General features: G+C 36.7%; 1 protein-coding gene across 6 annotated transcripts in view; it reads left to right on the plus strand.

The window, feature by feature from the left end:
• Positions 1-24,288, plus strand: part of CEP112 (centrosomal protein 112) — a 400,471-nt gene that overhangs the window by 149,855 nt on the left and 226,328 nt on the right. For all 6 annotated transcript variants that reach the window (XM_055323886.1, XM_055323903.1, XM_055323913.1 and 3 more), the window contains one exon: positions 8,341-8,476. In XM_055323886.1, the coding sequence (XP_055179861.1) occupies positions 8,341-8,476 (136 nt within the window). The remainder of the gene's footprint in view (positions 1-8,340; positions 8,477-24,288) is intronic.

The raw sequence follows: 24,288 nt of genomic DNA on the forward strand, positions 1-24,288 counted from the left end.
TGTCCTTGATTAGTGTGGAGGACCTGCCCCTGCGTACAGCTAGTGTCAAGGTGGAAACCATGGAGGACTTGGTGGCCAACGTGAGGGAGATTGGGTGGATTTGAGCCCCTTCCCTGAAACCCAGCAATAAAACTATGACCCTCCTGGAAAAAGAAAAATGCTATAGTGGCAGTATATAAAAAGTGTTGACAAGGCAAAAGAAGTAGCTAGCAATTCTATCCAAAGAATTGGCATTTGAACCCCCTAAAGAATGAGTAGTAATCTGCCAGTCAAAACAACAAAGAAGGGGGGATTCCAGTTTATATATTATGGCCAAGTAAGCTCCTATCAGACTAATCCTACCACAAATAGAAGCTCTGTACAAAATACAAAGTACAACTACCTGATGGCCCTGGAGAATAAATAAAGACAGAGATAGTGGAAGGGAGTACATACTTAGAAGAAGGAAAGGTGTCTTCTATTTTTATAGCTTTTATTCTTCTACATTTGGTGCCTGTGGGACATTTGGAATTGGGTAGATACCTGTGATCTTAGTGCTTGAAGAACCAGATGAAAGAATGGGGCAACCACTAGCAAACTAAGATGGAGAGACACCTGGGAAATAAGTGAACAAGCAAGCAGAGGTAGGAAGCCCAGAATTCTTTGTCTAATCTTGGTCCATATTTCTGACTGATCTCTGAAACATGCATGGTTGGAGAAAGACTCTAAGCAGCCCAGGGTAAGACTAAAAGAACTGAACTTATATATATGAACTTTTGTCACTTATAGAGGAGACAGAATTTAGAGGGTTTTTTAAAAATTTATTTTAATTTTTTTTGTAGGTAAGCTACATTTACTGGTTTAGCAATATGTCTAATGGGATGCCTGGGTGGTTCAGTGGTTGAGCGACTGCCTTCAGCTCAGGGCATGATCCTGGAGTTCCGGGATTGAGTCCCACATTGGGCTCCCTGCGTGGAGCCTGCTTCTCCCTCTGCCTGTACTTCTGCCTCTCTCTCTGTGTGTCTCTCATGAATAAATAAATAGAATCTTAAAAAAAATATGTCTAACATATTAAAGAAAAAATATAGTTGCCAAGCCATAATGATGTCAAGGATTTATGTTTGAATTCAACCAAGGTAACTGCCTGCTAAAAGCAAAAATTAAAATTAACCATTAGAACTGTTCAGAGGAAAATAGCAGAATCCACACTCTCTACAATGTCTCATTTGTAAAGATGATAAGCCAAAATTACTTGACATATGAAGAAATAGGTAACATAACCTATTTATTCTCGAGAAAATAATCATTGGCGACCACCTCAGGATGTATTAGATGCTGGGCTTAGCAGATAAAAAATGTAGGGTAGCTATTATAGTTGCACTCAAGGACATTAAGAAAAATTAGTAATCAGTGAGAAACTGGGAAATCTCAACAGAAAAACAGTGAAAAACACAGCATTTGACATTTAAAATGTGGTCTAAATATAATAACAGAATGGAGGACAAGAAGATTCAGTGAACATGAAGATAAATCGATAGGAATCAGCCAATCTGAGGACAAAGAGAAAAATGTACTTTAAAAAAAATGAGCTGTAGTGACTTGTAGGATAATCACACTGTATAAATTCTATTTGAGTCAGAAGTAAAGGGCAGAGAGTAATAGAGGCAAAAAATATTTTAATAAGGGAGATTGGGGTGATTCAAGAAGCTAAAATAAAGCAGGGTAAGTGCAAAACAGAACAAAACAAAACAAATAACACTTGTTCCTATCTGTCTTTTGATTACAGCCATACTAGAGGTTGTATGATAATGATATCATTGCGGTTTTGAATTGCATTTTTTGGATTACTAATATTGAATGGCCTTTCATATGCTTATGGGCAACTGTATATCTTCTTTGGAGAAACCTCTATCCAGATTCTTCACCTGTTTTTAAATTATGTTCTTTTTTTTGTTAAACTATTATTATTATTATTATTATTATTATTATTTTTTTATTTATGATAGGCACACAGCGAGAGAGAGAGAGGCAGAGACACAGGCAGAGGGAGAAGCAGGCTCCATGCACCAGGAGCCCGATGTGGGATTCGATCCCGGGTCTCCAGGATCGTGCCCTGGGCGCCAAACCGCTGCGCCACCCAGGGATCCCTAAACTATTATTTTTAAGGGTTGTTTATGTGTTCTTGATACGAGTACCTTTTCGATAAATGACTGGAAAGTATTTTCTCCTATTTACTTTTGATTCCTTTTCACTTTTGATGATATCCTGGGAGCACATGTTTTTAAAATTTGCTGTTTATCTATATTTTATTTTCTTGTTTATGCTTCTCGTGTTATATCTAAGAAAGCTTTGCTTAGCTCAAGGTCACCAAAATTGACTCCTGTGTTCTTCTAAGAGCTTCATATTTTTAGTCTTACATTTTGGTCTGTGGTTTATCTTGAGTTACTTTTTGTGTATTGTGTAAAGAAAGAATCCAACTTTATTCTTTTGGGTAAATGGATATCCGGTTGTCCCAGCACCATTTGTTGTACAGACTGTTCTTTTGCCATCAAATTGTCTTGGCACCCTTGCCAAAAGCCCACTGATCATCGATGTAAGGGTTTATTTCTGGAATCTTAATCCTATTCCATTGATTTATATGTCTTTTCTTATGCCAGTAGCACACTGTTTTGATTAATCTAGCTTTGTAATACAAGTTTTGAAATCAGGAAATGGGAGTTCTCCAACTTTGTTCTTCTTTTTCAAGATTGTTTTGCCAATTCTGTGTACCTTGCATTTCCATATGAATTGTAGGGCCCATTTGTCTATTTCTGCAAAATATCATTTGGGATTTTGACAGGGATTGTGTTGACTCTGTAGATCAAATGAGGATTATTGTCATCTTTCCAATATGGAGAGGAATACTAATTTCCAATTTATTGCACATTCTTTCTGACTCTTGAAGTATCAAATGTTTAGATATTCACAGTGTTTACCATTTTTTTTAATAAGAATTTAGCAGAGACCCTCAAGTCTTAGCAGTCATGTGAAGAAGAGGCCAAAGTTCCTTAATTTATCATGCATAGTGCAAGGTATTATTTTTAGAGCCTTTTAAGTCAATTGTATCTTCAGATTTTTGACTGACTGACTCTAATCACCTCGAGTACCAATCAGAAGCCTTGGACGTTGATGATATAGCTGCTCAGAAGTCTTGTTTTCCAGCCCAGCTGGAAAGGGAATGGAGACTCTTCTAGCTGTTTTTCAGATTTGTTTGAAGTTTTTTTGTTTTGTTTTGTTTTGTTTTTCTTGGAGTTTCCAGTGGAGATGCCATGCTGGCAGCAAATGAAGTATCCTGTAATGTGAAGCCTTATAAATATATGTTGGATCACTGCCATCATTATCAAAAGTGCTGGTACAGAAATGTGCAAAGGGAAGATTTTCAAATTAAGGTTGGCCTGTACATATAAATGTTAGCTTGTAAAGCTCAAGAAATACTAAATTGTAGTCTATTAGTCTCCTACGTTTTATTGCCTTTTTGGAATAATCATGTACTTCAGAACATCCTTTAATCTGAGCTGGCTTGTGGTTGTATAAGAATGCAGCTTCTTTTTTCTTTATGCTTTATATTCTCAGATGAGGAAAATTTACAGCATTTTATAAATAAATCAGAACTAAAAAGCAAATTTTCTTCCCACCTTTTTATCTTCATGGAGGCCCTGCTTTAAGGCATTTGAGTGATGGCAGTTTTACTTGACCCCACAACTAGTTCCACTGGAAAAAATAATCTTCAAAGTCTTTTTTTTTTTTTTTTTGGCTTATTACAGGACACAATTCGGTATCATGGTAAAAAGAATACTGTTCTTAGTGAGAGGTAGACCTTTCTCTTTTCAGATGCTGAAAGTTTTCACTTCCATTTCATTACTTTGATAGAAATTAAAATGCATCTCTTGTTAAAATGAATATCATCTCTTTAAACTAAGATAGATATTTTATTTATGTTGAGAAGCTTCCTAAATATTAGTGAAGTTCGATATGTTTGTCATGTTGATCTAGACAGAACAGTGATTTACATTGAATGAGGCCTTTTTTGATATTTAGTTTTACTACTGGCAGGTGTGGTGGGACTGGAGCCTAGATGGAAGATTTCCTCATTTCCCTATGCTTGCTATTTAATATACAACAATTTTTCTATTTGTAAATAGCAATAGAAATTATCAATTAAAAGTAATGTGCATTACTACATAGGTTTTATTTTAACTATTTTTAATATGATTTGTAATATACACCTGGTTATAGGTAAAGTTTATGACTTTGATTTATGTGGCTGTAAGTTAGTTATAAAGTAAATGACTAAATTTGAGAATAAGAATGAAATGATACAGAGAAAATATTTTCCCAATTGAATTTAAAGTCCTTACATTAACTAAATGGCTAATGTGAATATTTGGGCAAAAAATGCAAAAGCAACAGAATTTTAGCATTCGTAGAACAGAATGGATATTTCAGATACTGGTCATATATTTTATAAAATGTGTTAGCAAAATTTTCTTTTGGCTAAGTAATGGTGCATAATTTTTAAATTATATGATGAATAAGTTTTTAAAGTTTTCAAACAGTGTTTAATGTACTTTCTTTTGTTTAAGAAAGACTGACCAAGCAAAGTAAACCTTTGAAAAATTGTAATTATTATTATTTTTTTAATTTTTTTATTTATTTATGACAGTCACACAGAATGAGGAGAGAGACAGAGGGAGAGGGAGAAGCAGGCTCCACGCACCGGGAGCCCGACGTGGGATTCGATCCTGGGTCTCCAGGATCGCGCCCTGGGCCAAAGGCAGGCGCCAAACCACTGCGCCACCCAGGGATCCCTAATTATTTTTTTTTTAAAGATTTTATTTATTTATTTGAGAGTGAAAGTGAGAGAGAGCACAAGCAGGGGAGCAGGGGAGCAGGGGAGGGAAAGGGAGAAGCAGGTTCCTCACTAAGCAGGGAGCCTGATGCATGGCTCAATCTCAGGACCCTGGGATCATGACCTGAGCTGAACGCAGACGCTTAACCAACTGAGCCACCTAGGCACCCCGAAAAATTATAATCCTGATATAAAAATGGTCTTTTCAAGTACTTTTTAGAGGCCCTAAAAAATGAAAGAGTAACATAGAATGAATTAGTCACTGTAGTCCCGGGATAGCATGGAGGTAGCTCTTATGCCTCCTAACCTTAATCCCTTACCTTATTCACCAACCACAGTAGCCTTTTCCTCTGAGCCTGGTCTCAAAATCCTTTTAACAGAGAGTTCTTGGCATCCCCATTCAGTCATTTGGGTCCATCACACCAGAAAAAATGTCCATTAAACATTTGTGACAAAATGTTTATGGCAAATATGCATCTCATTTGCCAACCTAGGTCTAGGACATGGTACCCAGTATACCTTATATGACTTTATGTTCTCATTTGTTGTTTTAGTATTCAGATATTTGAATATTTAAACAAAATATTCAATGTTTGTATCAGGGAAACCCTAGTCAAGCCTTCCTGCTTCTTGGGCAAACTAATACAAGAGAATGAAAATGCACCAGACCAAATTAAAATTCCCCATTGCTGGGATGCCTGGGTGGCTCAATGGTTGAGTGTTTGCCTTTGGCTCTAGGCGTGATCCCAGGTCTGGTGATCGAGTCCCACCTCAGGCTCCCTGCAAGGAGCCTGCTTCTCTCTCTGCCTGTGTCCCTGCCTCTCTCTCTCATGAATAAATAAATAAATAAATCTTTAAAAAATAAAATAAAATAAAATTCCCCATTGCCATCAGAGTGCTCAGTCTTTTGTGTAGTGATGTTTCTTGAATCAGTCTCATTATAACATCCAGTTATTAATCACCATCGCCTACTAGCTAATATTAACATTATAGGCAAAGAAACAAAACATTAAGGCCTTAGAATTTGGCATCCAGTTAACATTAAAGATATTTTAACAACATGGAAGAAAAATGGAGAACAGTAAGATACCCAGGTTCCTGTTGTGAATATTCAACTAAACTAAACCACTTAGAGAAAAGCTTTTTTAAAAGAGTTCCAGAAGCCTGCACCACATTGTTGTAAAATGCAGCAACCAGGAGCTACATCTGGTATGCAGCATGACCTAGAATGGCTTCGCTCTCGTGGAGGGCCTCACACATCCTTGGGGCAGAGTGTGAGACCCTTAGGTCATTAAAACGGTGGCTCCACCTGTGAAACACACATGTAGAAATGGGTTTCAGTGGAAAAGCTGCTTTGTTCTGCACAGGGATATATTGCAGATAGAAGGATATGTGGTGGGTTTGAAGAGGTCAACACAAGTGGTATATAATGAAAAATAAAGGAAAGATGGATATGGAGTATGTTCTTCAAGCCTGTATGCAGAGAGCTACTTACTTCAGATACTATACAAACATGGCGAGGGGGGACTCTAAACTATATATGCATTGCTACATTTCTTTACAAAGGGACTGGCGAATTCTACTGAAATGGAAACTAGGTGGCAATGTTTCTTATCAGTATTTTTGCATTAAAGCTTTGAGAAATTTTTCAGTGTTTTTGGAGAAAATTTGGTATTATATTTTATATCACATATATGTTCTCATTAAAAGGCCTAGAAACTATTAAGTGTCTTAGAGGGGTTTTAAAACTCAGATCTGAGTAATTCCAAAACACTCAAATTACTTTTTGCCCATCTCTTAGACAGTAGCATCATTGTTTGGGAAATGTCTCCCCTCTCCCCAACCCCATCATGATGTTTCTCTAAATTTGTTTTATGTGAGATAAATCACTCCATCTCTCAGCATTCTTTGGTGTTACAGTTAATGAGATAATGTTTTATATGTGTGTAAACTTTTGGATTTCGGGAAAGTGAGCCGAGTTAATCTTACTTATGATGTCTCAGTCTGTTTGGGGGACTGTAACAAAATACCACCAACTGGGATGTTTTCTTACAGTTCTGGAGGCTGGGAAGGCCAGATTCAGGGTATCTGCAGGGTTGTGTTCTGATGAAGACCCTCTTCTTGGTTCATAGCTAGTGACTTCTCACTGTGTCCCCACATGGTAGGAGGGGCTTGGCCTCTCTCTGAAACCTGTTTTAGAAGAGCACTAGTCTCACTTCAGGGGGATACCTTCAGACCATAAAGTGTGGCATCTGGAAAATCAGAAAAGCAGCATGGCATAGGAGCCAACAGCATGAGCTCTAGGGTCAGGGTGCCAGGACTGGTCCTGGCTAGGTCTATTACTAAACATATTGTCTTGGAACTACTCTTTCCTGCTCTGTAAAACTAGGGACATAATAATACTCATGTAAGTTTGCTATGAGAGTAAAGGAGAGAAGATATATAATATAAAAATATTTGCACGCTGCCCAGCACCTAGTCAGAACTCAATATGAGCCATTGCTAACTTTCATACATTTATAACCTAAAGCGTGGAATTTTTCCTTCTATCAGTATGCAAAGATTTCTCCTATTTTGTTGAACCCTTTTGACCGTATATCTTGAGTTCAAGATATAAAGAAATGAGATGGTTATCACTAGGCAAGTCTACTAGAGGGCAGTAGAAACATCTCAGGCCATCAGGTTGCTCTGTTGTGTCTGTCACCCTGCAAGTCAGCTGCTGCTAGACATGCTATATTAGAGATAATTCTAATGGTACATTGTTGTTTTGTTTCAATTGAGATATATTTCACATACTATAAAATTCATCCTTTTAAAGTATACATTTCAGCAGATTTTAGTATATTCACAAGGACGTGCAGCCATCCCTACTATCTAATTCCAGAACGTTTTCTTCACCAGAAAAGACACTATACTGTGTTTGCCTTAGCGGTCATTCCCCATTCCCTCTGTCCCCCCTCTCCCTCCCAGATCCTGGCAACCACTAATCTACTTCCTGTCTCTGAGCATTTATCTATTTGGGTATTTCACATAGATGGAATCATACAACATGCTGCCTCTCCTATCTGGCTTCTTTCACTTAGCATATGTTTGACGCTCCCCCATGCTTTTGCATGTGTCAGAACTTCAGTGTTTTTTAAGGTTGAATAATATTCCATTGTACAACTGTACTATATCTTGTTTATCCATTCATCAGTTGATGCAAATAAATGGGTTTAAATCGTTTTGTTTTTAGGGAAATCTTTGAAAGTAGTTTGAAAGAAATCTTTGAAAGTAGTTATCAGAACACTTTGTCTCTTTTTCTGCAGACAAAGTGTTTTATTGTCAACTTTTTAAAGGGAAGTTTTATAGAATTTGGATCAAAAAATTGAAATCTGAATGTTATTTTAGAGAGGGTTAAATATTGCTCTTTCATTCAAGCCGAGTTCTTTTATTTTACATTTCAACTGTGAAGCTTTTCTGGACTCTTCTAGGGAAAAAGAGGAACAGCTAACTCGTGTGACTGAAGTTCAGAGGTTGCAGGCCCAGCAGGCAGATGCTGCCCTGGAAGAGTTTAAGCGGCAGGTGGAACTGAACTCAGAGAAAGTCTATGCCGAAATGAAAGAGCAGGTGAGGAGGCCACTGTATCATCTTTTTTGAAAGTCACTCTCTCAGTAGGAAGGTACATTTCTGATCTTTATATGACAGAAACATATTTACTTTTAACAAAAGTTTTATCAAAATTAGCCATACAATTGGGTCAGAGATTCAGAATGAAAAAGGAATATTAGCCCTGGCAGAGGAAGATACCCACCTCCACTGGAGCCTGGAAAGAGGAGGTAGCCCCAAACAGCCAAGAAGGATGGCCCTGGTAGAAAGGGCTCCGCTGGTAGGCTCACCCTTTCCCCGGCAGAGCATGTGAAGGGAGGAGGCCCAGAGCACATCTCTGGCATGCCTGCTCTGTGCTACCCTGGCCACCAAGTGGGCGCTGATCAGCAACTCCTTGGTGGTAGCTCATGGAGGGTAAAAGGTGGATGCCCCCTAGGAGCTGGGCAGACAACGAAATGGGTTCTCCTTCGTCCTTCAGGATTCCTTGATTCACCTTAAAGCAATGCCAGCATAGGCATTTTAAAGTCATAGCTACAAACATAGTCATAGCAGGAGTGTGTGTCTTGCTATGGGAGCATGGATTGGCCTCTCAGTAAATTCCCATGAGCAGTTTCCACAGAGCTAGGGCTCCAGTCACCCATGTCTGTGCTTGTTCATGTTCCATAAGTAGTGTTTTGTTGGTCAGTTACAGCAAATTATTTGCAACTGGCATTTCAGGAGGACAGAGACTGTCTCCTGTTCTGGTACAAGTCTAGTGCTATGCTTTTTAGTTTTGAGAGAAAATTAAAAATCTGAAAAGATACAGAGAACAAAAACCTAGGTGCCCTCCATGAGGAATCAACAATTGTTAACACCTGTTTATTTAAATGAAAACATTAGAGATGAAGCTTCAGTTCGCTTTGCTCTGCAAATCTAATCACAATACTCTCTCCTCTCCACTCAGGAGAAGACCACTATCATTAATTTAGTGTTATTATTTCAGTCTCTTTTATACTTTTGTATTATGGATAATGTTCATGTATCTTATATGCGTACATACGTTCTATATGTGTGTATTACATGCATATGTAATTTTTTTGTACATATGTTTTTTAAGTTTGGTGAGTACTACAGATTTATGTATGCCTTATTTGCTCTTTTATATTTAACTGTTTTGTTTTTCAACTGGCTGCTTCGAGTTTATATACTACTTGGTGCAAGGGTGCTCTTTTATGTTTAATTTTATATATCCATGCCCTATCCATGTTGATTTAGTGCAGTCCTTTTAACACTAATATATCATGTGACTATACCACATTTCATTTATCAGCTCCTCTATTCAAGGGCTTTTGGTTTATTTTTGAATTTTCTCAATTCTAAAAAATGTTGCAGTCTTATCTGTGATCTCTTTTGCAGCCAGAGTTATCTTCCTCAGGAGCCCCAAGCACACACTGGGGGGTAGAAACATCCCTGTGGAAGGTTTTATGACTGAGCCCTGTCCTGTTTCTAGTTTGAAGCAGTCGTTTCTTATTGTTAGTTTCTCGATTTGGATTTTCACTCCTGTTGAGTTGTTTGAATCTGGGTTTTGCGAGTGGGGTTCTGAGATCCCATTCTTCTACTCGCTGCCTCGGGCAAAAGCTGGAATCATGTGGAGTGTTTGTGCCAGAAGGTGCAGACCAGCCCCTGCTGCATGGATGTAAATCTTCCAGCTCCCTGCTAACTAGCATCAGGGCCCAGGCCCTAGAATGTGTATTTGGTCCAAATATGCAATGGAGCTGCATAGGAAACTCTGATCTCTTTAACACTAAAGGAATACAGAAAATATTGAAGGAGGAGGCCCCTGGCAAGAAGCTTTAGCCTCAAGAAGTCTAAAAATGAGGCATTTGAAAGTGTTAACACTGACAGTACAACTTCTGAGAGAAGCTGAGACCATGAGAGCTACGTTTGGCTCAATGAATGCACCACTTGGGGCTGATGGTGTAATACTAGCAGATCACAGCACTCATGGGTAAGGAAGGATTAAAAAACAAGCAAACAACATGGAACTCGTGAGAACTTTCTGTAGAGCAAGAAAAAGACATTGTATTCAGCAGTCAGAATAAAAGCATATTTCTGAAGATAATCTAGAGTAGAATTTAGGACAAAAATCAGATAAGCGATATCTTTATAAGAAGACATGATCTATGTAAAAGAGGTCACACATCTTAAATAAAAGTAATATAATGAAACCTGGATACATTTTGGAAAAAGAATTGAATCTCAAAAATAAAAATGAAAATCCCACAAGTTTCTAAGCAGGATGAAACTGGCAAAGAAATTAGAAAAATAATGGACTAATGTTTCAGAGTTTTGAAGAACAAAGTTTGTGACCTGATTTTATACAATATTAAAGAGTTTTTCACTTGTAAAATCAATGGAAAAACACATTCTTAGAGCTCTTATAATGAATATTGCTTATTTTTTTTCCTGGAAAAAAAATTGCATGAATACATCAACCAATCCAGAGATGAAGCAAAAGACATCCCACACATCCTTAAACCATCATTTTTAAGGATGACTAGGAGACAATGGAATCCAATGAAGTAGAAACAAATTTAACAAATTGTTACAAATCCGATTATAAGAAAGAATGCCAAGATTTGTTGATTTTTAAAAAAGAAGGTATATAAAGTAGAAAATACAAATTTAGTAACAACAATTTAAATCTAAATCTCTTGAGTACATTAACGAAGATCAAGGAGATGTGAGTAGTGAGTGGATGAGAGGAGCAGTATGCTAAAACTCTTGGCCATGGAAAGGGGAGACTCAAAGTTCTTAAAATTAGGGAAATGTGGGTTAAAATAGTTTTGGAATGTATAAACATAGGCATTAATAAAATCAACAAGTTGTTACATCCTCATAAAAATCTTGAGAAGAGGGCAGCCCGGATGGCTCAGCAGTTTAGCGCCGCCTTCAGCCCAGGGCCTGATCCTGGAGACCCGGGATCGAGTCCCACATCGGGCTCCCTGCATGGAGCCTGCTTCTCCCTCTGCCTGTGTCTCTGCCTCTCTCTCTCTCTCTCTGTGTCTCATGAATAAATAAAATTTAAAAAAGATCTTGAGAAGATGAAACAAAACTTGAGAGGAGCTATTGCCAAAGGAACAGAAGCAGAAACAGAACGAAATGTCCAAAATAAGACAGAGTATATAACTGTAGTAATAAATATTAACAGGTTAATTTTTTTAGTAAAAAAAAGAAGATATTGATTAGCTGGCTAAAGTCCATGTGTATGCTATTTATAAAAGATGTGACTAGTTTACAGAAAATTATATTAGAAAATGATGCAAATATATCTCTTTTATTTAGAATAAAAGATATAATACCATCATATAAGTTAGCATCAATACAAGTTAATAAACTGGATGAATGGATATATTTTTCATGCTAAAAGCAAGAATACTTAAATATGAAAAAATGTTAGGAATACTTGGAGAAATTGACATAGTCATGGGTGGTTTGAAATATTTTTTTCTCTGTCTTTGACAGATCGGGGGCAAAAACCCAAACAAACAAATAGGAAGTCTAAGTAACAGGTTATAAAACACTTATATTTCTACTTTCTGCCCTTCAAATGTGACAAATTTAATTCCTACTCCCTTGGAAGAGTTATAAAACTCAGCAGACCGTAAAGAAACACTCCATATGTTTCTAACACTTGACATGACGGAGAGCACATATTTTTTACCACAGTGCAATAAAACCAGAAATTAAATTTCAATTAAAATCATAACATTCCACTTCACCAAAATTAAAAACTTTTGCTCTTTGAAAGTCACCATTAAAAAAAACAATAAAAAGAAGTAAGGCAAGCCAGAGAATGGAAGAAGAGATTCACAAATATTTCCTAGAACTTGTATCTAAACTATAAAAGAAATCATACAACTCAATAATAAAAAGACAAACAACCCAGTTAAAAATAGGCAAAATTTTGTACACCTTACAGAAAAAAGATATACAAATGACTAATAAGCACATGAAAGATGTTCAGTATTATCAATCATCAGGGAAATTAAAATCAAATGAAATGCCACTATATATGCTTACTAGATTAAAATTATAAGATTGGTTGATAATGCAGAGTGTTGGTGAAGATGCAGTCACATGGAGCTGTTGCATACTGCCGGTGGGAAAAGTGCCAATTTCTTAAAAAGTTAAGCATTCAGTGACCATTTGTCAGTCATTCCATCCTATGTGCTTAACCAAGAGAAACGAAGACATACCCAGACAAAGACTTGTACACAAATGCTGACAGCAGTTTTATTCACAATAGCCCCAAACTTGAACAACCCAAGTGTTTCTCAGAAGTTGAAAGAACAAAAAACAAAAACAAAAAACAAAAACAAAAACAAAAGAAGTTGAAAGAACAATTTAAGCACCCGACTCTTGATTTCAGCTCAGGTCATGGTCTCAGGGTCATGAGATTGAGCCCGGTGTCAGGCTCTGCACTGAGTGTGGAGCCTGCTTAAGATTCTCTCTCTCCTTAAGCCCCTCTCCCTACTCATGTGCACTCGCTCTCTCTCTCGCTCTCTCTCTCTAAAATAAGTAAATAAAATCTTTTTTAAAAAAAGTTGAAAGAACAGTTAGATGCAGTATATACAATGGAATACTACTCAGTAGTATAAAGGAACGAACTACATGGATTCCCATAACAACATGGATGAGTCTCAAAATCCTGATGAATTTTGTACTGGTATAGTCTCTAAGGTTAGAATTGTCTAGATGATCTTAAGTTTTTTGTTTTAGCAGATTATCAACCCAGTTTGTTTCAGAGTGAAAGTCCTGTCTCATCTTCTGTGGGTGGGTTCCAGTTTCAGTTAAGTTCCAAACCCTTTGCTGTGCTGTGTTGGGTCTGTTTGGATTGTGCCAATCAAGAGTGAGTCTGAGACGTGGGTGGTATTTAACTCACTCCACCCAGTAATCATAGAGGCATTTGTGGGACATTCCCCCAGAGAGACGATCTGCTTGGATGCAAAACAATTCTCGATAGTTTTAAAAAGGATTAAAGTCATGCAAAATGTGTTCTTTGACCCCAATGAAAATAAATTAGAAATAAACAACAATATGAAATCTGGGAAGTCCCCACATATTTGGAAATTAAATAACATGCTTATAAATAACTCATGGGTCAGAGAAGATATTACAAGGAAAATTAGGAAATATTCTGAACTGAATTAAAACAAAAACATAGAATATCAAAATTTATGGAATGCAGCTAAAGCAGTACTTAGAGAAAAGTTTATAGCTTTAAACATCTATGTCCCACAAGAAAAGTCTCAAATCAGTACTGTAAACTTCATCTTAAGAAACCAGAAAAAGAAAAGCAAGCTTCTGCCCAAGTAAGCAGAGAGAAAGGAGATAGTAAATATTTTTATATTTCTACAGAAAGCAAAGAGGTAGAAAACAAAAAAATGGAGAAAATTAATGAAGTCAAAAGTTGGTTCTTTGAAAAGATCAACAAAATTGACAAATCTTTAGCAGGACTGATGGGGGAAAATGAGAAGAAACAAATTAACAAGGTGAGAACTAAAAGAGGAGAGGACACCGTTACTGATCCTATAGAAAATGAAAGAATTATAAAGGTGGTATTTTACAAACTTATGCCAACAAATTACAAAACTCAGATGAAATGGACAAATTCATAGAAAGATGCAAATTACTAAAACTATCTCAAGAAGAGATAGAAAATCTGTATTGTCATATTATATTTAACTGACAATTAAAAATCTTTTTACTAAGAAAAACCAAGCACCAGATGGCTTCACTGGTGGTTTCCATCAAATAGTAAAGAAAATTTTAGTTTTTTGAAAACTCTTTCAGAAAATCGAGGAGGAAGGAACACTTTCCAGTTCATTCATAAGGCTAGTAGTACCCTATTATCAAAGCCAAAGACACTAGGGCAGCCCCAGTGGCGCAGCGGTTTAGCACCGCCTGCAGCCCAGGGTGTGATCCTGGAGGCCTGGGATCGAGTCCCATGTCAGGCTCCCTGCATGGACCCTGCTTCTCCCTCTCCCTGTGTCTCTGCCTCTCTCTCTCTCTCTCTCTCTCTCTCTGAATAAATAAATAAATCTTAAAAAAAAAAAAGCCAAAGACACTAGAAGAAAACTACAAAATACTACCTGTCATGAATGTAGACACAGAAATTCTTAATGATATTTTAGAAAATGGAATCTAGAAACATATAAAAATGATTATACATCACAACCAAATGGGATTTATTCCAGGAACTGCAAGTGGTTTTAACATTTGAAAATCAATTAATGTCATGCAACATATTAATAAAGGACAAAACAACATGATCATCTCACTAGAGGCAGAAAAAGCATTTTAAAAAGTTCAATATCATTCATGATTTAAAAAAGAATTCTTGGCAAATTAAGACTAGAAGCAAACTTAACCTAATAGGACATCTATGAAAACTCTATGGCTACTATACTTAATGCTGAAAGGCCTAACACTTTTCCTCTAAGAACAAATAAACCATATCTGCTTTTGCCACCTCTGTTCAGTATTGTATTGGAGATTCTAGCCAGTGCATTAAGGCAAAACAAAGAAAAGGAGTGGGGTGGGGGTAGAGAAAGAGAGAAAAAGAAAGGGAAAGGGAAGGAGGAAGAAGGAAGGAAGGAAGTAGAAGAAAGAAAGAATGAACATATAAATTGGAAAGGAAGAAGTACACATATTTTCAGATGACTCAATCATCCTGTATGGTTAAAATCCATACAAGAAATACAAGAACTAATAAATGATTGAAGCAAGTTTTCAGAATATGAGATCAGTATATGAAATTTAGCCATACTTCTGTTATAGCAATGAAATATCTACAAATGAAATTAAAACAATTTAATCCATAATAATGGTAATACTTTAAAACTGATAAATTTTGTTTTTGTTTTTTTTTTTTAAGATGAAGTGGTCTGAGAGCTGTATGGCAGAACTGAAAGCCCTGGAGATAATGTCATCTCAGCAACCATTTAATTAAGAACCCTACCTAGCCACAAAGTGAGACTGCTAATGGTCAGGGATGAACAGTAGTATATGTGGAACTGATTCTGGAAGTGCCCTTAATTGTTCTACCCTCATATGTCTGACTGTTCTGTGCTTTGTTCATGGTCTGTTTTCTATTTTACATCACCAATCCTGCTAGACACATTTGACTCCCCTACTTGTGAACGTTGAGTTCAAGTGTTCCTGTCTTGTAGGTATCACATCTCTTACTTAGACTGGTTAAATGATCCCATGAAGCATCCTACTGGGTGCATGCCCCTGGGATTCCTTTCTTCCTACACATAGGAAGTGCTTTGTCTTTGTGAGTAGTCCTCATCACATCTGATCTGCCCAGCGGTGCTCGATCTAGTCTTCTTGAAAAATGGCAGTGATGGCAACTGATGAACAGGAAATTTTTTTGATGGTCTTCTGTTGAAGAAATAGTCTCCAACGGTTTCCATCATAAATGGTTTTGCCAAGTGCAATTGAATTTCTGAAATAGAGAAAGCACCTTTGATGTGAGTATAATAATAAGAACATCATTTCTGATGGAATCCTTATAGCTGGGCTCATTCACAAATCAAATGGTTTTACCTGGCAGATTTTAACAAATGTTAAGTAAAATATATATGTCAAAACATGATAAATTAGAAGTCTTCTATTATAGATTATGAATCAGTTAAAAAGTGTGCATCTGAATCTGATATAGCTCAAATTCTTTAAAAAAATCAGCAGATTCCTTATATTGAGAATCATAATGTTTTCAGATTTTTCTGTAGTGTATATTTTTAAGTCCTTCTTTTCTGTTGTTGTCTTGGACTGCTCTTTTCTCTTCTTACTAAAATCTTTTGTGCAAAAGCCAGCAGAGCTTAGGGCATCTTTTTCCATTTGGAAACTGCTACAGATAGCAGACAATAAGATTTTGAATTAAAAAAAGTAAAGCTTTGAGTTTGTTTTTGAAAGCGAATTGCTATTTCAAAAATGAGGCCCATGAGAGAAAATGGAACAGAGAAAGTTTAAAAAAAAATTCCTTCACACTGTTCCTTTCTCTTTGAAGAACTTTTTATCTCATTTAAGATTGCTTCAATAACCTAATTTTTACTCCAGTGGTGAAATCTATTATAAATGCTAGCTGCCAGCAATTAGTTATGTAAAATATACATATTTTAATTGTGAAAATGTACTACTGTGATAGAATTTGCCACATATGTATGTATATAATCATATTTTTAAAAGAATGAGTGTTCTATACTTATTCTCTGTGAAACAAATAAATGACTGAAAAAGACAGCCACGTTTTTTGAAGTACTGGCAGGAATCCTAAAGTGAAACTTTTTAATCTTATAAATTGACTGCATGAATGTCAGCTAGCTAGGTCCTCCTGGGGCCTCCACTAGCCACTTGACTTCTAGTTAATTTTTCTCCCCTTGAAAATACATCCTCGTTAAATGGTATTTGCTGCTAAATATCTGACTTTAAATTTAATTCCTCCCCCCCCCCCAGTCATCAGCTACATGATATTAGCTTTGGACTTGGAGAACACACTGGCTTGCCATGCAAACAAAATTCTGAAACATTGCTTTTGACTAGTGAGGGTACTCTGGCTCCTCGTACATTTGAAACTGGGTAGCAGTTTCTTATATTCTTAGAGATTGTAAATTTAGTTCATCATCCTATTATTGCTGTTGAATTAAAGAATGCCATATGGATATATTTGTGTCATTAAGGATAAATGGATCACAAACAGACAAAGAAAGAGTCATATGAGCCATTCACTGTGACTTATACCTTTGTTCTCTTGTCCTTTAAGGATCATGCTAGCTCATGTAATTTTAAATAAGGCTTTTTAGACCAGTTTTAAGATAATAAAACATCCAATATAAATGGAAGCATTTTCTCTCAGTTACTTTTTGATGATAATGAAGAAATCTCTCTACTCTTCTCACATTTGGAATTTTGTCTTTAAATAGATTAGGTAGCAGAAGAAAAATCCTAGAATTATATCTAAGTGTTTCAATAGAAGCTATTGTGGTCATTCATCAATTCGAAATGACAGCATCCAGAGACTGTGTCTAAGTATTTGGCTTTGAAAACCAAAATGAAATAATAACAGCAAAACAAATAATTAAAAGAAATTTTAACTTTTATCCTTAAATGCTTAATGTAAGAGGAGTAAGTGGAGCTTTTTCCTTGTAAAATTCGTCAATGACTAATCTCTTTTGCAGACAGAATATAAGCCAAAAAAAATCTGCTGAGGACATTGGACTGGAAAACGTGTTATTTTTTTCTGCATTTGACTGATTAGAAGTTTATTGATTGTGAAATAGTAACATTATTATTTTTTAATATATCTCAATTATTTTATTGACTTACTGGCCAAGGATTCAACAGACTTGACTTCTTTTTTCATTCATTTATAAAAAATTTATGAATACTTGCTCTATACCAGCCATTGTTGTTGATTCTGGGAATTCAGAGTTTATTAGACATATTTGTGGCTTGTATGATAGACCAGCACATAAAAGCTTGTGATTTAATAAGTGAATAAACAGATCAGTAAGAGAGCTCAGAGGAGAGCACCTAAGCTAGCCCAGTGAGTTTGGCACTTATCTGCAATTATGGCATCTTTGTTGTAATTGCTAATTTCTCAGATATTTACTTACTGAAATGTTACTAGTAGTGAATTTAGTAAGGTTACTGAGTGTAAGATCAGACAGACAATGCAGTTTTATTTCTATATACCAGCAGCCAACAAATAGAAAATAAAATTGGAAAAGATACCGTAGCATGAGAAAGGTTCATGTATATACCTAAGAATAAATCTAACAAAAAAACATGCAAGACCTCTGTTTTAAAAACTGGAAAACATTGAGAGAAACCAAAGAAGACCTAAATAAATTGGTGGATTCAAAGACCCAATGCCATAAACACGTCGGTTTTCCCCACATTAATCTATAAAATCAACATAGTTCTAAAAATCAAAATGTTACTAGTGGTTCTTTTGTTCCTTTGGGGGTTTTTTTTGGTGGGGGGTGAAGGGAAATGAGAGAAACTGGCAACTAATTCTAAAACGTATATGAAAATGCAAAGGACTGAGAATTGCTCCGGCAATCTGGAAGAACACAACATATATGACCAGATACTGAGGCTCATATTCAGTTATAGTATTAATACAGCATGGTTTGGGCACAAGGATGATCAGTGTTACAGACGAAGGAGACCCAAAATTAGACTCTCACGTACATGATCAACCTGACTCAGGTCGAAGGAAGTGCTGCAGTGCAGCAGGGAAAGAATGATCATTTCAATACATGCCACCATGTCAGCTTGGTAACCACATGGGGAAAAAAAAAGAATCTTTCCTCTTACCCCATTCACAAAATTAATTCCAGGATTATAGACGTACAAGTGATAGGTAAAACAATAAAACTTTCAGAAGAAAATGTAGAAACATTTTTGATAGTTGGAACTAGGGAAAGATTTTCTAAATAGGAAACAAAAGGCATAAAAACCCAAAATATTGTTGAATTTCACCTTATTAAAATTAAATAAACTTCTCATTAAGAAAGTGGAAAGGCTCCCTCAGAGTGGAAGATATTTGTAATTCAGATGTGGAGCTAAAATTCATTTCCAGAGCAGATCAACAACTCCCACAAATCGATCAGGACAGATACCAGAAATACCGTTTGTCCTATATCAACTTATGGTTTTTTCTCACAAAAGAACTGTAGGTATAATCAGTTAATGTTATTCACTGGTTTTCCCTGCTAAGGATATTAGTTCCTACTAAGGCTTTAGCCAAGCACAGAAAAATGATGTCTTTCGGCCATTTATATCTATCTGCCTTCCTGCCTGTTTCTATTGATCTACTGATCATTTGATTGATCTATCTACCAGAACATACTTGAAGGTTAGTTTTTATAGCTTACCTAAATATGTATTAAATACAAAAAAATATATATATTTATTTTTTTTCAAAAATATATTTTGAATTGTATATTCGTATATAACTGTCTGCTTGTTATAATGTGAATTGTGCATGTCGAATTCCTCCGAATATAATAACACAAGAGGACTTTGCTAGAGAAAAAAACAACTTACGACCCTCTTTGACAGTGACTACCAGGTGTCCATGCCTGCTTTCTTACTCATAGAGCCCTGATTTTATTTAGGGCAACATTAGACACAGTTTTAAAACTGCAGTTTCTCACCTTGCAGATGGAGCTTACTTTTTAATGTAGTTCTAGTGAATGAGATGGCAAACAGCATAATTAATCTGTTATTGACAGGAACTTGCAGGAAAGCTCCCTAAAAGGGTATTCAGCTCAGCTAATACGGACCCTTTGCCCTTCACTTCATGTTCAGAGCTGCAGAAGCCATTTTGCAACTATTATAGGAAGGTTGAGTTGCAGAGACCTAACCCTGACATCTTTGAACTGCCAGTGTGGCAGCCTATTTTTGAACTTGTGGCACAAGGAAAACATAAAGAGCCCATGTTATTTACGCATGCATGGTCTCTTGGGTTTTCTTTTCCATGTAGCTGAAGGACCCAATGCCTGAGGCACAGAGGAGGAAAACACTACCCTCCCCTTCCTTCTTTAAACACTAAACATTCGCAGAAATACACCCAACTCCTTTTTGCTCTTAATTTGCCCACCAAGCTTTACTCCTAGGTTTTCTTGAAGCTAGAGTTACACCGTAAAGGAGTGTTGTTGTTAATTTCCTAACCGTTGAAGTCGAACGGAATGTGGAATGATGTATGAGGAAGCAGGATCTTTTGTATCTATGGCAACTGAGAACACTGTTTTTATACAAAGTCTTTTACAAGACTTTAAATTTTTTTTGTTACATTGTTGAAGGAAAATGGAGTGGGGCCTTGCATTTTCGGTCAGTATCATCTAATATGACATGCATTTCCTTTTCTTGTATCAGTTATTTACTATGAATTTGTCTTAATGTTTAGGTATAAAAGGTCTTTTCATGTGTTTTAAATTGTTATCCATTTTGGTTATAGAAGATGATTCTGTTTTTTCTTGAAGGTACTGAATTTTTACACACATAGAGTACATAAAGGCCTTAGTTTTTATTTTAAGTTCTAAGTATTTTAACTACTTAAATACTTATTTACTTTTAATATACAATCTGTACCGAGATAAAATAAGAACCTAAAATCAACTTCATATGAAGCTCTGTCTTGAAAGTACTAAATAAACCAGATCTTCTCTCCTTGATACAACTTTTCTTTTTTTCATCTCCTTTTGCTTTTGCCAATTATTTTATTCATCCTTAAGGATTTAATGCATATTTATTCTGCATACTATACCAATTAGTTCATAATTAAGATACAAAAGAATTATAAATCATAGTTCCTTTTATTCAGTAGCTCATGATCTAGATGAATAAACAAAGCTCACATGTTTGAAACACTTCCATATTATAGAGAAAAACACAGTGTGTTATGGAAATAGATGTTAAGTCCTTGAATGTAGAGAGAAGGAAGGCACTTATGTAAGTTGGTGGGATTAAAAAACACCTCAGAGGACACCTAGGTGGCTCAGTGGTTGAGTGTCTGCCTTTGGCTCAGATTGTTGTCCTGGGGTCCTGGGATTGAGTCCCACATCATGCTCTCTGCAGGGAGCCTGCTTCACCCTCTGCCTGTCTCTGCCTCTCTCTCTGTGTCTCTCATGAATAAATAAAAATAAAATCTTAAAAAAAAAAAACAAGCACCTCAGAGAGAGGAGAGTAGATGAGTCATCCTTGAAGACCATCACTTTGGATGAGGGGAAAAACTCAAAGGGGCTTTTCAGATAGCACAAAGAGCAAAAGGCTCTTTTTGAATTGAGACATGGCTAATGTTGGAAATGCCAAGGATCTTGGAGTATAGGGAGCACAAACTGCCTTCTGCTGGAGGTCTGATGTGAAGAGCACTGAAGTAGAGAGAGACTGGAAACCCATGTCTTGAGTTAGAAACAGAAGGCAACAAAGTGGGCTTGAGTATGGGTCCTTCAGTAATTCCTTAGTAAATGTATTCTCGGCCACTACTGACTACCTGTGGATCAATACTCTTACAACTCTGTTGAATTTGGAAGCAGATGACTTAGTGTTATTAGGGTTGCACTCTTTGGATTTTATGAAGAAATACTTAGGCTAAATCTCATGCCATAATTTAGATACCCCAGACCTTGCTGTGAGAAGCAGGAAGCAAGATGTACTGTTGGACAGCGGTAGTGAGTGGCTATATGCATTTTTTTCTCATCTAATGCAACTGGCTACTCTTCACCTAACATCTTTGCTCCTGGAGCCTTAAGGTTTAATCATGTCTGAAAAAATGCATTTGAATGATTTTTTTTTAAATTTAAGATGAGAAACTGAAGGAACATTTTTAGGATTCATTTCCTCTGATATTCATATTGTGTCTAATCCTAGCAGTTGCCAAAGGGTAACCTGGAATAGAGCATGGTGTACAACTAATAAAAGAAACATCTCAACCAATCAGTGAAGCAGAATAATAAATATAGAGTAGCTACTGGTAGGACAATTGTCATATTAACTGACAATTGTTTCAGAAAAAAAAACAACAACACAAACTTCTGAGACATAGTCAAGCCAGAGGAAGAAAGACAAATGAAAAACTGCACTAGGAAAGTGCCATTTTCATGTTATTTACATGGAGCGATTTTTCATTACTATATATAAGAACATTTCTTTCTTGCCACATATAAATGAGCATCTGGCAAGAGCAAGATAATCATACATTATCTCTAATTTTGTATGTGATAGAAAGTGTCAGATTCAACATGATCTTGTATATGTTATTAAGAATCTGCAGCTCTTAAATGTTGAAAATTGTTTATTCAGCAAATCTCAAACCTAGGTATATACACTTGGTTTGTCTTTTTTCTCCTTCATTTGATTATTGGGTCCCTATAGGTGCCAGGCAGTGTGCTAAATTGTTTGGATACGTGAGTGAACGTCGGGTTACATTACCATGGGTGAGGCAGATATTAAAATGAGCCCTAAGGAGTAAGTAAATTGTATTATATACTTGAAGGTGATATGCCCTATGGTAAAAAGGGAGACTTAGAGGACTGGGGCAGGAGGAGGGCTGTAATTTAAATAGGGTGGTCAGGAGGCTTCACAAAGATGACCTTTAAGCAGAAACTTAAGACTTTGAGAAAAAAGCCATGTGACTCTCTGAGGAGAAGCTTCCAGAGGATCTCTGGCATGTCTCTGGCATGCAAAGAGGCAGATGGGCTGGAATGGTGGTGGTGATGGTATAGAGTAGCAGAGATGAGTTGAGAGTGGTACTTGGGATTGGATGAAGCCTTGTGGGATATGGCATAGTGTTTGACTTTTAATTTTTTTATGATAACAGCTTTATTAAGATATAATTCACATATGGGGTGCCCAGGTGGCTTAGTCAGTTAAATGTCCAACTCCATCTCAGCTCAGGTCTTGATCTCAGGGTTATGAAATCAAGCCCCATGCTGGGCATGGAGCCTCCTTAAAAAATAAAAATAAAAAAAAAAGGATATAGGGATCCCTGGGTGGCACAGCAGTTTAGCGCCTGCTTTTGGCCCAGGGCACGATCCTGGAGACCTGGGATCGAATCCCATGTCGGGCTCCCGGTGCATGGAGCCTGCTTCTCCCTCTGCCTGTGTCTCTGCCTCTCTCTCTCTCTCTCTCTCTCTGTGACTATCACAAATAAATAAAAATTTAAAAAAGGATATAAATCACATACCAGGAGTTAAATTCATTATAAGTGTAACAATTTAATCATTTTTAATATACTTAACAATTGTGTATCCATCAGCATAATAGATTTTTTAAAAAGATTTGTCTATTTTAGAGAGAGAGAGCATGAGCAGGAGGGGCAGAGGGAGAGGCAGGTGCGGAGGGAGAGGGAGAGAGTGAGAATCTGAAGCAGACTCCACGCAGAGCGCGGAGCCCATCTCCTGTCTCAGTCTCATGACCTGAAGATCACAGCCCAAGCTAAAACCAAGAGTAGGTCGCTTAACCAACTGCACCACCCAAGCGCCCCAGGACAATCAGTTTTAAATTTCCATTGCCTCCAAAAGAAATCTGACACCCTTTAGCAGTCAGTGCTCACCCTCAACTCCCTCTCACTCTAGGCAACCACTAGTCTACTTGCTGTTTCTATGGATTTGCCTTCTACGTCACATTTAATATTAGATGGAATCATAATACATAGTCTTGTGTGTGACTGCCTCCTTTCACTTAGCACAGTGCTTTCAAGGTTCCCCATATTATAACTCATATTAGTATTTCATTCCTTCTTATGGTTCAGTGATGCTCCTATGTATGGACCTTGTTTTGTTTATCCATTATCCATTGGTGAACATCTGGGTTATTTCATACTCTTTTTGGCTATTATGAATAATGCTGCTACAAACATTTGTGTAAGTTTTTGTGTGGATGTTTTAATTTCTCACCCAGGAGTGGAATTCCTGGCACATATGGTAACCATGTTTATCCTTTTGAGAAACTGCCAAACTGTCTTCCATTTTACATTCCCAGCAGCAGGGTTTGAGGGTTCTGATTTCTCCACATCTTCACCAATACTTGATGTTATCCGTCTTGATTGAAGCCATCCTATGGGGCGTGAAGTGATATGTCATTATTGTTTCAATTTGAAATTGCCTAATGGCAGTGATGTTGATCATCTTCTCATATGCTTTTTGGCCATTTGTATATCTTCTTTGGAGAAATATCTTTTCAGTTCCTTTACCCATTTTAATATAGAGTATAATTGCCCATTTCTTAGTGGGCTGTAAGCATTCTTTATGTATTCTTGATACAAGTCCCTTATCAGA

This window comes from Nyctereutes procyonoides, unplaced genomic scaffold (genome assembly GCF_905146905.1).
Source record: "Nyctereutes procyonoides isolate TBG_1078 unplaced genomic scaffold, NYPRO_anot_genome, whole genome shotgun sequence".
Taxonomy (NCBI): domain Eukaryota; kingdom Metazoa; phylum Chordata; class Mammalia; order Carnivora; family Canidae; genus Nyctereutes; species Nyctereutes procyonoides.